The sequence below is a fragment of the Mus musculus genome, chromosome 2, assembly GCF_000001635.26.
Source record: "Mus musculus strain C57BL/6J chromosome 2, GRCm38.p6 C57BL/6J".
Lineage (NCBI taxonomy): Eukaryota > Metazoa > Chordata > Mammalia > Rodentia > Muridae > Mus > Mus musculus.
In genome coordinates, this window is record NC_000068.7 from 92,905,055 (window position 1) to 92,920,256 (window position 15,202).

Below are 15,202 nucleotides of genomic sequence, written 5' to 3' on the forward strand. Positions count from 1 at the left end.
TTATTTGTGCACACGAGTACAGTTGCCCAAAGAGGTATACCTGAGCTGGGTCTATGCTCCCCTCCCACATATATAGCAGATATACAGCTATCTGTGGTGGGGGAGCCTAGGTCCAGCTCAGGTATTGGATCTTCTCAGATCTGGAGTTACAGGCAATTGTAAACTACTTGATATGGGTACTGGGAAACAGAACTCAGATCCTCCGGAAGAGCAGTAAGGGCTCTTACCTGTTGGAGTATCTCTCCGACTTTTATGAATAACTCACCCTAATTCATTAGCAACTCTAAAGGCACCAATGACCCAGTGGATCTGGGCAAAGCACCCATCTTGGGTTCCATCAAACAAATGCTCCAGACTTCTCGTTTGTTGGTTGACTTCTCAATTAATTAAAACATGTGGGGTTATGTTGTGTTGGGTTTTTTTTTTTTCATTAACTATTTTATTGATTCTCTTTACATCCTAATCACGGTCCCCCTCCTCCCAGTCCCTCCTCACTCAGTCCCCCTTCCCCTTCTCCTCTGAGAAGGGGAGGACCCCTTGGGTATCACCCCACCCTGGCACATCAAGTCACTGCAGGACTAGGCTCATCCTCTCACTGAGGCCAGACAAGGCAGCCAGTTATGGGAACCCGATCCACAGACCCTGTTGTCTAACAGATTTAGGGACAGTCCCTGCTCTAGAAGACCAAGTTGTATATCTGCTATATATGGAGGGGAGGGCTAGGTCCAGCTCAGGTATGCTTTTTGGTTGATAGTTCAGTCTCTGGGAGCCCCCAAATGTCCAGGTTAATTGACTCTGTTGATCTTTCCATGGAGTTCCTGTCCCCTCTGGGTCCCTCCATCCTTTCCCCAACTCTTCCACGAGACTCCCAGAGCTCCTTCTGATGTTTGGCTGTAGGTCTTTGCATTTGTTTCAGTCGGCTGCTGGGTGGAACCTCTCTGAGGACAGTTATTCTAGACTCCTGTCTGCAAGCATTACAGAGTATCATTAACAGTGAGTGTCAGGGGTTGCTTCTTGCCCATAGGATGGGTCTCAAGTTAGGCCAGTCATCAGCTGGCCAGTCCCTCAGTCTCTGCTCCATCTTTGTCCCTGCATGTCTTGTAAGCAGGATTTTGGGTCCAAGGTTTTGTGGGTAGTTTGGTGTCCTCATCCTTTGGGGTCCTGCCTGACTACAGGAGGTGGCTACTTCAGGTTCCATATCCACCACTGCTAGGAGTCTCAGCTAGAGTCACCCCCACAGACTCCCGGCAGTCTCCCCCATCCCAGGTCTCTGGGTCCTAGAGATAATCTCCTCCCTGCTCAGTTCCCACCTCCATCTGCCTCCAATGACTGTTTCATTTCCCTTCTGGGTGAAATCCAGGCATCCTTGCTTTGGCCTGCCTTGTTATTTCAGTATCCTGTACTTAAAAGCTAGTATCCACTTATCAGTGAGTGCAAACCATGCATGTCCTTGGATGATATTTGCTAGTTACATCTATTTGTCTGAAAATTTCATGCTGTCCTAGTTTTTTAATAGCTGAGTATTTCATTGTGTAAATGTACCACATTGTCTGTATCTGTTCTTCAGTTAAAGGACATCTGGGTTGTTAACAGTTTTTGGCTATTACAAAGGAAGCCGCTATGAACATAGTGGAGCATGTATCCCTGTGGTATGGTGGGGCATCTTTTGGGTATATGCCCATGAGTGGTATACCTAGGTATTCAGGTAGAAATATTTCCAATTTTCTGAGAAACTGCCAGATTGACTTCCATAGGGGTTGTACAAGTAAAACATGTGTTTTGATAATGATATCAACAGATATTAAAAGGTCTGGATATGAAATCAGCTATCCCTAGGTAGGTGAGAGACAGGGGTAAGGGGAGAAAGGTGATGTCAATTAGAGTGTGGGCTGTGGGCTATGAGCATCATCGAACAGACTGAGGCATCGGGTGGGGCCATAGCCATGTGGAGCTAGGACTAAGCTAGAAAGCCGGACCAGTGGAGGCCAGTTCTGGGAAGCGATGCTGTTCACTTCCACAATGCTGGGATCCAAAAGATCTTGTGCATTTGTTTGTAAGGCTTCCCCTGGTCAGTAAGAAAAATAATCAAAGGCATTAATCATGCAACTTAAAGACTCTGCTCTGGGTTACTTAACAATACAGAGTATTCGGAGCTGGAGAGATGGCTCAGTGGTTATAGCACCGGCTACTCTTGCAGAGGACCCAGGTTTGGTGTCCTGCATCCCCATAGTTTCTCACAGCTGCCTTATTCCAGGGGTTCTGATGCCCTCTTCTGACCTCTACAGGGACCAGGCACACAAGTGGCAAACAGACATACAGAAAGTAAAATAAAAGATACACAATTTTTAAAAAGGGAGGGGGTGTGTTGCCTGTCTTAACATGAACCCAAGAATGATAGGATATCAATCATCTCTTTGTTTATGTCAGTTAGCTCTTGGTATGTAACATATACTCCCAAACTGAACAGCTTATTACTTAATGGAACTCTGAGTTCTGCGGGTGGCACTTGGCTGGGCTCAGTGGGGAGGTTCCTCTAGCCTCTGCTTGGCTCAGTCATGTGTTGATGTGTGTGACCAGTCACCCACCCAGGCAGCTTTGCTTCAGGGGTGGGCCTGCTGCAGTTGGGGTCATAGGAATAAGCAGCTCGCTTGAACTGTCATTGTCCTTTGAGATCTACTGGGCTTCTTCACTGGGGTAGGATTCAGTGATGGACTGTGGAAGCTCCCAGGGTGCCTTGGGAACTACATTTAAGTTAATAAGAGATGTTAAAGATGAAAAGGAAATTAATTTGAAATTTCTAGAGGCTGTGCCAGAGCTAAATCCTGAGAAATGTAATTTTCAATTCCTTCCTCTCACTTTGCCTTCCCTGACCATACCTCTTCCTCTTTGTCTTTAGCAGAAGATGCTAGCTAGCAGTCTATTCCAGGACAAGCTTTGCAGCTGTGAAACACCTCCTGCCCCCACACCCTGCTGTGCGGGTATGGAATAGGGATGGTTACTTGTAGTGACAGTTTTAGGAGTTTGATTTCTTAAAACACACACACAGAGAGAGAGAAATGTTATAAGAATATGTTTTCATTCTAATCCCAGGTGTGGAATATGGGGCTGCTTCAGACTGTCCACAGCAGGTGAGTGTGATTTGCCTCATGCTCTAGCAGGGGTGTGATTTTGCCAGAAGCAGGTAGTTTCTGTGATTGTGTGACATGGAGATTTCTGGGAACTTTTCAGAGGGTATATGAATGGCAGGGCTCCTAGAGGTGGGGTGGGGTGTTGCTTGTGGCTTGTTTGCTGTTGGTTGTGGTTTGTTAAATAGTCACACACAGAGAAGAAACAAGAAGAAATTAGATATCCTGAATGTGAAGATCAAACTTGCCCCAAGGAACTCAACTCCTCTAAGCCACAGGAAGTGGTTTAAGGATAATGTCGCCCCCTGTCCTCTCTATCTTTTCTTCTCTCCTGTCTAGGGTTAGGGGGTTGAAAGGGTGGGAGAAAGGAGTGGAGAAAGAAAGAAGAGTCCACAAAGTAGCCTGAGACAGCTTCAGTTACTCCCCAGGGTCGGCTTGACAAACCTCCCTGTGAGACATTCAGCCTTTGTTTCATCTCAAAGCACTGAAACCTTCCATCTTCCCAAGACACTCCGATTTACTGATGTCACGTCATGTGTGTTAATGATCACTGTTTGCATGATCATTTTTATGGGTCACTTTTGTGTCTAAGACATTGTGAGACAAGATTCTACCTTTAAAATAAACTGATGACTGAGCAACAAAATCTGTGGACACTGCAGCTTACGTTTTTAATTTATTGTGCACTAGCATTACTGTTCTTGGCATGTGTAATTTAAGATTGTGTGTGTGTGTGTGTGCGCGCGCGCATTCATAAGTATACATGCATGCATGAACGTGTATGCATGTATGTTTGTGTATGTGCATGCATGCATGTGAATGTAAGCATTTTGAGTATAATTTTGACTTCTAACCATTTTTGAAAAACAGTGTTTTCAAGGTCCTTATTTTCTCAAGCCTAAGTTAAATACAACTCTGAAAATTTAGATCTAATTTATCTTAAAGGTCATTATAAAACTAAACTGCTAGCCTATACTTGCCTGCTTCAAGCTTACAGATTTTTTTTAAAAATGTCATATTTACAAATGATACTGGTGTCTCTTATATTACATCTTAAATATTATTTAAATCCCCTCTTCCTTGTAAGCACACTTGCAACAATAATTAATCTCTGAGCCTTCAGCCTTGAAGAGGAATAAACTAATGTAAATAGATACCCATTAAATTATTAAACTGATAACCCAAATGTAAAGGAAATGGTAAACTGGGAGGAGACAGAAATGTCCAACTTTAAACCAGCATTTTGGTTGCATTCTGCCCTGAATGAGAAGTCATTGCTTTGAGCAAAGGTGGTTTCTAAATGCCCATTATACCAAGACTTCAATGGTAAAAGGGTTATCTGTTCTAAGATGACACAGAAATGTGCCATGTTTCATGCTGTACTTATAACTGCCAGATATTGAATACATGATGTCCGTGTTTTCTGCTTTTTAAATATTGCTTTCCTTGATTTTTATGGAACTATAATTATTTTAGGAAAATATTTCTAAAGTTTATAAGGGAAAATTTCAAGGAACCATCAGAGGGAGAGAGAGAGAGAGACAAAGAGAGAGAGAGAGAGAGAGAGAGAGAGAGAGAGAGAGAGAGAGAGAGAGAGAGAGATTGAAAATATATTTTGCTAAAAAGAAACTGAAAGTGATAATATACTATGCTGTCACCTGTATTCTTCTCTAACATGAGTTTCTATTCACTTCCCCAAAATGAATCTGATGTAACCAAAATAATAGAACAAATGAAATTGTTAGTCACAAAGAGGAATTACAATGGTTTAGGTATTGAAGACTAATCTTTCCTAAAACTAAAACTAGCACTTCTCGTAAAGTTATAATTCTACCATCAAACGTTAAACTTTTTTGTTTTTAGTACAAGGAGCTGTAGATGCAGAGAGAAACGTGTGATTAATCTAGTTTAAAATATGGCTTTTGGTTGTTTAAAAAGCCTGTTTCCCTCATCCCTTTATATCTTCATCCCATACTGTGTTCTTGATTGTTTTTTTCTGTGGGTATAATACTAGTATACATCACATGTAAGCGTTATGTCAGTTACAGAACAGGGGAGGATGGAGGGGAGGAGTGGAGGATGGACAGGATGGGAGGGGAAGGAAGAAAGGAGGAAAGACCAGATCTGAGTCATAATGGCTGTTAAAATTTGATGTGGTCCAGGCATCTCTTCCTTAGTGGCTTTTCCCACTAATTCTCCCTCTTCCCCTCCCCCTCCCCTTCCCCTCTCTCTGGGACCACCTTCCTGCTGGCACTCCGGCTTCAGATTTAGCAGATACTAGGAACAAGCCTTTCTAGTGCCACAGAACACACACACACACACACACACACACACACACACACACACACACACACAATATTTGGCCTCATGCAAATGAGACGCTTGGTCAGCTGGGGGCGCTGTGGACCAAAGTTCCCAGAAAACAAAAAAACAAAATTCAAACCAAACCAAACCAAACCAAACCAAACCAAACCAAACCAAACCAAACCAAACCAAACCAAACCAAACCAAGCTGTTGCACCAGCTGTCTGCACTGCAGATTGACTAACTAGGACTTTTAAGCTGTTGCGGGCCCAGAGGCAATTATCTTTCCTAACAGTCATGTGTGTGGCCCACTACTGGGTCTGACCTGACATTCTGGGACTATCTGGTATAAATCCTTTGGGATGTATCAACAATCCACTAGCTTCTAGCAACTCGAAAGCTGAGCACACCATCAGATGGCATCTGGAGCCTGTACCAAAGAGTGTGGTCTGAGTTACTTTTCTGTTGCTGGGATAAAATACCATGATCAAAAGCAACTAAGTAAGCCTTTATTTTGGCTTACGGGTTTTAGAGGGTTAGAGTCCGTAACTCCAGGGAAGGCATAGTGTGGCAGAGCCGGAAGCTGGATGGTCACATTTCATCTGCACACCACAGGAAACTGGACAGTCACGTCTCATCCACACACCAGAAGCAGAAGGATCAGAACAGGAAGTGGGGCAAGACTATAAACCTCAAAGCCAGTCTCAGTGAAATACTTCCTCCAATAAGACCCTACCTTGGGGACTAAATGTTCAAATATGTGAGCCCATGGAAGCCATTTCTCATTCAAACCACCACACCTGCTTTGCTAAAACCTACAAAGCTGCTGGTTCCACTGAGGAAAAGTCTAAGTGACTTGACTATTTTGTTCTGTTACCATTTTTTTTTTAAATCATGAAATAGTTACCACATTTTGAGGGCAACCTGAATCCGTGTTCCTGGGCCATGGTCACTCATATTTGACTCTTTACACTGTCATGTGTTTTATTACAGGGAGAGTGTGGTCAATGAGATGCAGCACATTTGATTTTGGCTCCATAAGATGAGAATGGTGCTAACCTGGTGTGGCCGTGATGCAGTCCTCACTTGTCTATGGCCATGCTCCTGTCTTAGAACACTTGTCTAAGGACAGCCCTTAGAGAGCCTTGCGAGAACAGACATACTATACCATGGGTTATAGAAAATCACAGGGCATAGAGTTGTGTTCATGACAATACTTGGTCAAAGCAACGAGCCACTATCACTGGTTCATGTATTTACTGCACTTACTATTATAAGCATTTTCTAATGCATTCCTTATAATAATTTTAAAAATTACTACTGTGAAACAATGATACTGGATGCAGCCTCTGTGCAGCCTCCAGTCATGGCTTCCCGTAACTGCATACAGGGGACCAGGGAGGTTGGCTGATCTATGTGTTCTGGTCTTTGTAATTGCATCCTATGATGAGATTGTGGCTTGAAGAATTCTCAGAAGCTACCCCATGGTGTATTTGAATTTTTTTTTTCTCCAGGATGAAAGCCTTTCTGGATCTTAGAGACTGGGAGTGACTCTTCCTTATTAGACTAGAGTGACTATTTAAACATCCACACATATATCAAGATAACAATGAAGGCATTTCATCCAGAGGTTGGGGAGCAGCCCATAGAGAGCCTTCTTCTGCTTAAAATGCCTGCCCCCCCCACCATCTTGCTCTTGTCTGACCTTGGAAGCCTGGCAGCCAGAATATTCCCAATTATCCACCAGCCTCTTCACTGTCTCATCCATTCTTCCAGGATGACTCTGTCAACCACTTTTATCAGACCACATGATTTCATTTGTCAAAGAAACCCAGCCATGCCTTTTCATTAAAGACCATTTCTCAGATATCAGTCACAGGAAGTGTAAGTTATCCCTTTGATGGTGTGTGTGAGGCCTGTCTGGTTGGCTAGCAAAGGCATCCCAGCATCCTGACAACCCCTGGGGTTCATCTGTCTTGGACTCCACTCTTGGCTCTCTAATAGGTTCATTGCATATGAAAGAGATGAGAAGTAAACTCTTCTTCCTAGGCTGGGGGCCACTGCAGCTGCTAGCATCCCAGTAACCATAGCAACAATGGACCACATGGCAGGTGTCTGATGTCCATCAGACATTTTCTGGTGTTAAGTGCTCTTCCTCCTCCTTCCATCCATGTCTTCAGTAGATTCTATTCTGACTGGTGGCATTAAGAGTCTCCCAGGGGAGCAGCTCAGGCCTGGGAGACCTGCAGCCAGCTGCCTTAATTAAGCCTCTCGTCTCTCCAGAATGTTTAGCAATGCCAAGCTCAGGAGCCAAAAGAACCTCCCAGGGAGGTTCTGATGAGAGAGGCTGCTAAATAGAACGCAGGAGATGGGGGTAGGGTGGGTGTTCAAGAAGTACAGTTCATAGTTGTAAACAAATGGAGCTTAATAGGAAATTATTCCTGGTGTAATGTAGAGCAAGCACACAAGTAATAACTGTGGGAAAGTCAATGTAATAAAATGGAGGTGATCTCGAAAATGGAACTCCCTGCAAGCTGCCAGAACCCCTAGGGAGATGATCACGTGGGTTACTTAACAATTATTGAGTGCCTGCTGTGTGCAGTCATGAGTAACATGCAGCCTCTAATTTTTGAATAAATGAATGAATCTGCAGCCTACTAGGGATGCCTGAAGAGAAGCAGGACCAACCTTGTGGCAGTGTTTGCATCTGAGTTGCTCCTGGGGTCCATCCACGGAGAACCTTTGAGAGTTTATGTCTGTGACAGTCAGGGTCCAATGCAGGCTTCAGAAACATCCGTTCTGGTAGATGTTGAAAGAATTAGAAAAACAAGCATATTACTTTGAGCAAAGAAATGATTTTTCTCCTGTACCCATCCCTTAGGAGAACTGGCAGTCGGGGTTTTCTTCCTCTTCGAAGCTGGCTGCCATGCTGGGAGATGCTCGGGCCACAGAGAGACGCCATGCAGAGGAGAACCAAGGGTGCCTGCTGAGGTTTCAGAGTGCTTCCTGTGGTGGCCCAGCACCAGCTGCTGCCATTGAGTGCTCCATTGCACAGCCCAAACCAGCTGGACCCCTGGATAACTGCAGTCCCAGAAGACTGCTAAGCAGAAACCACCTCGCTGAGCCCAGACAACCTACAGAATCACGCTGTGTAGAAAAACAACCGTTCTAAGGCACGAAGTGCTGGGTGGGGCTCTGTGCGGTGGGTAAGTGATAAATTAGTGGGAGGAGAAGGGGGACCCAGACAATGATCACACCTGAGCAGAGACAGACAAGAGCTGCTGGAATCATCAGCTGCCTGGAAGCCGAGGATTAAATCCTGCCGAGCCCCTTCTCAGAAGTGCCCAGCACCCCGAGAGCCCACAAACAACATCTAGTCCTCAGTGGAGGAAACCTTCCTCATAATGAAAAACACCAAACAGCTCAGTTTCCTAGAGCTAAGACAGTCACCTTCCTGGACAAATTCTCATTTTCCCTCCCTCACAAGCATACACGCTCTCCTTGTTGTGAGCCTCGTGCCCTAGCAGCAACCTCTGCTGTCGTTGGTCCCTGGAAGACAGGACTTGGAATCAGCAAACACGGAGTGTGGCCTCAGGAGGCTGGCAAGGTTTTTAGTGTCCTTGTGTCCTCAGCTATGTAGGAGGTAAGGTCTCTGCTGATCAGATCAGGTAATCAATGTGAGCTGTAAATACAACCCACCAGAACATAGGACCCCACACCAGAAGCCACAGTACATCAGCCAGCCCCTGCCATACCCCAGGTTCCCCAATCTCTCTCCTTGTTCCCCCCACATTCCTTTTCCCAGTCTCTGTCTTTGTCCTTAGTGGGACGTCACTGTGAGCCTAGAAAATGAGACAGCTCTAGTCCTGTGTGAGTGTTTGCAAGGCTTAGGGCTTCCACTTTACAGCCTTCTTACCAGCTCTGGGGAAGGGGGAAGGGTGCCGTGGCAAGCAAAGGGTTACTAATCTGATGAGGTGACCAGCTACCCAGAGTGAGTTCCAGGTCTGGGTTGAAGCCCTGGTTGATTGACCCTGTGACCTTAGTAAGCTCCAGTCCTTCTTAGGTCCAACTGCCTGTGTGTGTACACATGTGCACAGAGCATTAAGAATGTCTCCAGACAACACTAAAATTACCCACTTGCATGTGTCTTTGTGAATGTGTGCATATGTGTGTGTGTCTATACATAAAGCACTAGGAATCAACCCTGAGGTTATCACATGCCAATGTGTGTGTGTGTCCATACATGTACGTGTTGCATCTGCGTGTCTTTGTGTGCATACATGTGTGTACACAGAGTTCTAAGAATTGCTCCAAATAACCCCGAGATTATCACCTGAGAGAGAGGAAGAGAGAATGAGAGAATGTGGAATGACCCCACACAACCCTGAGACTATCACCTACCAATGTGTGTTTGTGCGTGTGTATACATGTGTGTGCTTGTGTACATAGAACACACAAACCTGAGGCTATCACCTACCTGCTCCTGCTCTCCTGGCAATAGGGGGCGGGTCACATGGTGGCGAGGAGGGGGTAGCGGTTGACGCGCCTCTGGGTCAGCCTCCGCCTCTGACGTCCTTACAGCCATCCTTCCTCCCAGCTGGCTGCGTCCCCGCCCTCGGAGTCTAGAGAGCGGCTGGAGCCAGGCGGGAGCGCGAGGTGCAGGAGGCCGGCGGGAGGCGGGCGAGCCGCGGGAAGCAGGCACCATGGTGCTGTCGGTGCCTGTGATCGCGCTGGGCGCCACGCTGGGCACTGCCACCAGCATCCTTGCGCTGTGCGGGGTCACTTGCCTGTGCCGACACATGCACCCCAAGAAGGGGTTGCTGCCGCGGGACCGTGAGCCCGACCCGGAGAAGGCAAGGCCCGGTGTGCTTCAGGCGGCCCAACAGGTGAGTGAAGGCCAGGTGGGATAGCCGGGCCACCCTATGTTTTGCCAGGCTGGGAAGGAACTGCAGACCTGCAGCAGGGGTCGCAGTGGCCCCGAGGAATGGGGGAAGGACATGAAGGAGAATGGGAGGGAGGAGGGAATGAGGGCTTCAGAGGGCTGGGAAAGGAATGAGGTTGGGGGACAGTGTGCAGGGAGGAGAGGTGGTGAGCCTTTGGAAGGATGGGGGAGCTGCAGGGTTAGAAGACCCTTCGGGGGACGCCTGCAGAAATAGGGGACAAGGGTAGTGGGGTCTTCCAGAGGAAAGAGGGAGACTGCAGGAGAAACAAATTTTTTTGAAAAATAACCAGAAAGGAGGAGGTGACGCCTCCTCCCAGCTGGACAGCAGGAGTGGGGGGGGGGGGGGGAGACGGCTCTAGAGGCAGCCAGCGAGGAGGAGCCTGCAAGACCCTCCACTCCTAGCAGCTGAGCCTCAGCTTCCCCGTGGGTCTCCGGAGATTCAGAGGGCTTTTATCCCCCTGCATCTGTGGCCCCACTTGAGCTGGAAATGGACTGTGCATCCCAGGCAGGAATGGAAGCAGGGAGGTCTGGGAGAAGGGCCTTCTCCATGATCTGTGACTCCAGAAAGCTTCTTAGGTGGAGGCCAGTGCTCCTTGGACAGAGGAAGGCTGGCCATAGGTCAAGCGTGTATCAGGGACCTCCCAGGAACTTACAGATTCCCTGGTTTTGGTCTTCTGGGAGCATCTTTGCTCTGAGCCAGTTCTTCTTTTCCTAGTAAATTAATTATTCAGAAGACACACACACACCCCTCCCGGGTCGCAGAGTGGAGCCTGTGTCATTGGTCACAGCAGAGAGAGTAAAAGGGAGATGGCTTGCTGTCCTTGAGGCACTTAGAATCCCAGGCAAGTGACATTGTCACTGGTAAACAGGAGCTGGTGAGTGGTGGGAGGTCTGCCTGGACCCGTCTGTGAGTGGGGAGTGGGCTCCCCCTCCCGTGGTGAGGGTGTGGTTCACTGCCCTCCCATCTGGTGTGTATAAGACACCTGAGGGACAGATGGCATCCTGCTGCCTTTCAGCTGTGGCCTTCAGCCCTGCCCCTGGCTGGGGAGCAGTTAGTGTGAACTGCCTTCAGCTCCTTTCTGACTGTCCTACTGACCCCCAGTAGCCCACACAATGTTGATTATCTGCCAAAGACATGCCAGCCAGGCTATTTCTTTGCAACTTAAAACCCCCCAAACACCTCATTAGAATAAGTGGCAGCAAGCCAGCCATGGCTTAGTCACCCCCACACCGCCTCATTGGTAAGACTTTTACATATATTCTTGCTCTTAACAGACCAACAAAGGTAGAGGGGAATAGTCCAACTTACAAATTAGGAAACACAAATTCAGAGAGGGCAAGTGACTTGCCCAAGGCCACACAGTTAGAGGTTTTTGTTTTGTTTTGGTTTTGAGCCTCACTGTCCCTGAGCTAGTCTGATTTAAGATTCCTAACTAGTAGCCCCTCCAGCCAGCCCCCTCCCCCTATGTCTGTCAGTTGCCTGTTTCTCCAGGAAGGCTCACCCCTGTGACTTCAGTATTTACTTTCTTCTTCTTTTCCCTCTCCCTCTCCCTCTCCCTCTCCCTCTCCCTCTCCCTCTCCCTCTCCCTCTCCCTCTCCCTCTCCCTCTCCCTCTCCCTCTCCTTCCCCTCTCCCTCTCCCTCTTCCTCCTCCTCCTTCTCTTCTTCTTCCTCCCCATTCATTTTCCATACAGATGGCCTCAGCCTTTCTATCTCTTCCTGTTATCATCCGAGGGAGGATTTTACTTACTAGCCCGTGAAACAACCACCCTTATGACCGTTGTCCCATATCATCCCTTCAAATGCCCTTTACAGCGCTCCCAACGTTGGCGGCCATTCATATCATCCACCTGCATTGCACTCATTCCTACCTAGAAAATGGCATTTGTGCAATAAGAAACCACTGACAAACAAAGGCACTCAGCCTTCTGTTCCAAGGGATATGGGTGCAGGGGCTGCGGCTCTGCAGCCCAGGGCCAGTTCTACGGAGGCCCAGTGATGTCTGCCCATGAATATCTGTTGATAAGTAATGCTCACCCATCTACATTTCTTCTCCTCGTTCCCTGGTGCCAGGGAACTTGGCAACAGAGGCTCAATAGGTGTGAAAATGATGGCCTGAGAGCTCAAGGTGTGTCTTGGTGGCCACTGTGCTCTGATTCAGCCACTGACCCAGATAAAGTAACAACAAAGACAGCGCACTTGATTTCAAGGAAGCCAAGGAGGCAGGCGCAGGGTGGGAGGTGACTGAGGACAGTCAGCAGGGCTCACTGAAGATGACGTTCAGAGAGAGGACTCAGTACTGGAGGAGGAAGGTGATTCTCAGTTTCTGGCCCCAGCAGCTTGCAGCTGTTGTGTCCCCCTGAGGACTGGGGTGTTTGTAGGGTGCAGCATCCCTGCCTCATGTTTCCAGATTTCATTGGCTGTGTTGCTGGGAAATGTCTTTGGTTTTATAGGGCAGGCTGCTAATCTGATTTATGCCCCAAATGGATAAACAAAATTGAAGTTTGTACTGAAAAAAAGAGCCTGGAGGTCTTCCCAGGGGTTCAAAATCTGCCAGGAGTCTGCAGATGGAGTTTATGGGGGTCAGGGTCTGGAGTGGGGGAGAAATGATCATGGTTTTATCACCAGTAACTCCAACTGAAACTTGGCATTTTCTATAAGTGGGGCTATAAACAAGAAAGCAGGGGCGTGTTCCTGATCCCTGCAACTTCGTTGCAGAAAATCGTAGCTCATCTGAACCATGCTGCAGCGCTGGCTGAAGCTTCCCCGTAGTCGTTTATCCCCCTCCCCTCCCATTTTAAGTTATGGCATTTATTAAAGTTCCTGCTCTGTCCTGTGATTTACTACATTAATAAAGGACCACGCATGTAGCTTTTCCTGGACATATGCTATTGACTATTCCTTCACAGCCTATATGTTTTACCTTCAGATTTTTAAGCACCCTGGAGGGAAGGGGTCAGGACACAGCACGGGTGATCAGGAGCTCCTGCTGAGGGCCAGGTAGCAGAGGGTGGGAGCTCTCTGCAGTATCCTCTCTGCAGACCATGCCCTGCTGTCACAGGTCACAGGTCACAGTGCTCTTGCTCCCCCTCACTGTGCCCAGCCTTTGGGGAAGATGCAGACAATTCAGTCTCTTACACAGGACATTCCTGGGTTGCTGGAATCACTAGGAACACCAGGAAGTCCCGGTTACAGCTGACCTGTGATTTGAAGAAGAAATAGTCAGGGAGGTGCTCTGAGGGCTGTGTCCTCTCCATCACAACTGTCTCTGAATTTATGTGAAAGCCGCCTTCAGATTCCCTGCCTTCATTCTCTGGGATTTTCTCTTCCCAGGTTTCAGGTCCCCACTGTCCCTTTTGGCATTCCTGGGTGAGCAGAGAGGATACTCTCCCCCTTGATCATCCTGAAGTCAAGAGGCTTTCATTTTAGGGTCCTTATACCCCTATGTGACATTTGCTTGACTGTGACCATAAGTGCCATTGGTGGATCTTTTCAAATAACTTTTAGGTTCCCAGGGGACCTGGTATTGTCTGTCCTCTCAAAGGCAACATGTAGCCAGAGACTTTAGTGAACTTGCTTGGCCTTTATCTGTACTCGCCCAACTCTCCCACCCACATCCCAGCTCCCCACTGCCACACCCAACCCTCCCATCATACCCCTGATCCCCACTTTCACACCCAACTCCCCCACCCACACCCCAGCTCCCCACTGCCACACCCAACCTATCCATACCAGCACCCAGATCACTCAGCTCTTTCCTTCCATCAGAGCTGAAACATGATGGCTTACAACAGAAGCTGAGTTCCAAGTTTTCATGGGATGAATAAATGCTGGATTTGTGTCAAATAATATATGAATAGTCAAGTCCTTTCCCCCAAAGTCCAAAGTATGTCCTTCACTTTTCCCATGTCCCTGACAATGTCTGCTGGGAAGCAGGGCATGTGATCCGCCTGGATGTGTATATTGAATGAAAGGTTTTATATACAACATGGACTTGGGGGGACAAACCACAAAGTAGGTCATACAGGCAAACGCCTATTTACAGAAAACCTGAAGCCAGGCTTGAGACATGCACGGTGACACCCTGCAAGGCCAGTAAGGGACAGGCTGCATAAAGCATGGGTAGCCTCTGGACTTTGATCTCTGCTCTGCCTCTTGATGTAAGTGCTGGGTACATGGTTTATTTCCTTTAAAATGTACCTAGCCTTATTGTTTGTTTTCCTGTAAGAAGTTATGTACCAACATGGTTCCTATTAAGCCATCTCATCGTGACATAGTGTTTGTGAACATTATGAAGGCTAGGCCAGTAGTCTAATGATACGGGCTTTTAGGCCTGTGATCCTCCTGTACACGGTCTCTCACAAGCTGCCTCTTGACACTACCCATTTGCACTATTTCTCCACCTGCAACATAAAAGTCTTGCTCTAGGGACTGGGGCCACAATGCCATCAATGGGGCTCTAGGACACCCCTAATTGTCCTTCTTATGGCCTCAGAGCAGCACCTCTAAGCTGCTTGTTTTCATTACACCCATGAGTGAGACAGGCCAAGCACAGCAGTGGTACCACACATTAATCGTGTCATCCATTAAAGGTTAATGAGTGCATCCGAAGCACAGTATATGGTAAAAGGCGGACATACTGCTGCTGAGGAGACAGAAGGTACAGCCAGCAATTGCTACAGAGCGTGTAATTTTGCTCCATGAGAGGTAACACTCAGGGAACTATGGGAAATCCTGAGGAGGGACAATGCCAGCCACAATCCAAAGTACATCTTTCTCCAGATCTGAAAGGCCACTCTCTGGACATCCTTTTTGATGACTCTTATTGGAGG

At 47.4% G+C, this 15,202-nt stretch overlaps 1 protein-coding gene and 1 long non-coding RNA gene across 10 annotated transcripts in view; one reads left to right on the plus strand and one right to left on the minus strand.

The window, feature by feature from the left end:
- Gm13791 overlaps nt 1–14,898 on the minus strand; it is a 107,006-nt gene extending 92,108 nt beyond the window's left edge. For 6 of the 9 annotated variants that reach the window (XR_001783403.1, XR_001783399.1, XR_001783400.1 and 3 more), the window contains exons 1-2: nt 9,907–9,996; nt 8,118–8,228 (exon numbers count right to left, since the gene is read on the minus strand). This is a non-coding gene — a long non-coding RNA (predicted gene 13791). Of the gene's footprint in view, nt 1–8,117; nt 8,229–8,686; nt 9,134–9,906 lie in introns of those variants that run through there. The other 3 variants (XR_001783401.2, XR_866555.2, XR_001783405.1) reach the window with 2 other exon arrangements.
- Nucleotides 10,047–15,202, plus strand: part of Syt13 (synaptotagmin XIII) — a 40,951-nt gene continuing 35,795 nt past the window's right edge. The window contains exon 1 of the mRNA NM_030725.4: nt 10,047–10,315. Coding sequence (NP_109650.1) covers nt 10,133–10,315 — 183 coding nt within the window. The 5' untranslated portion in view covers nt 10,047–10,132. The remainder of the gene's footprint in view (nt 10,316–15,202) is intronic.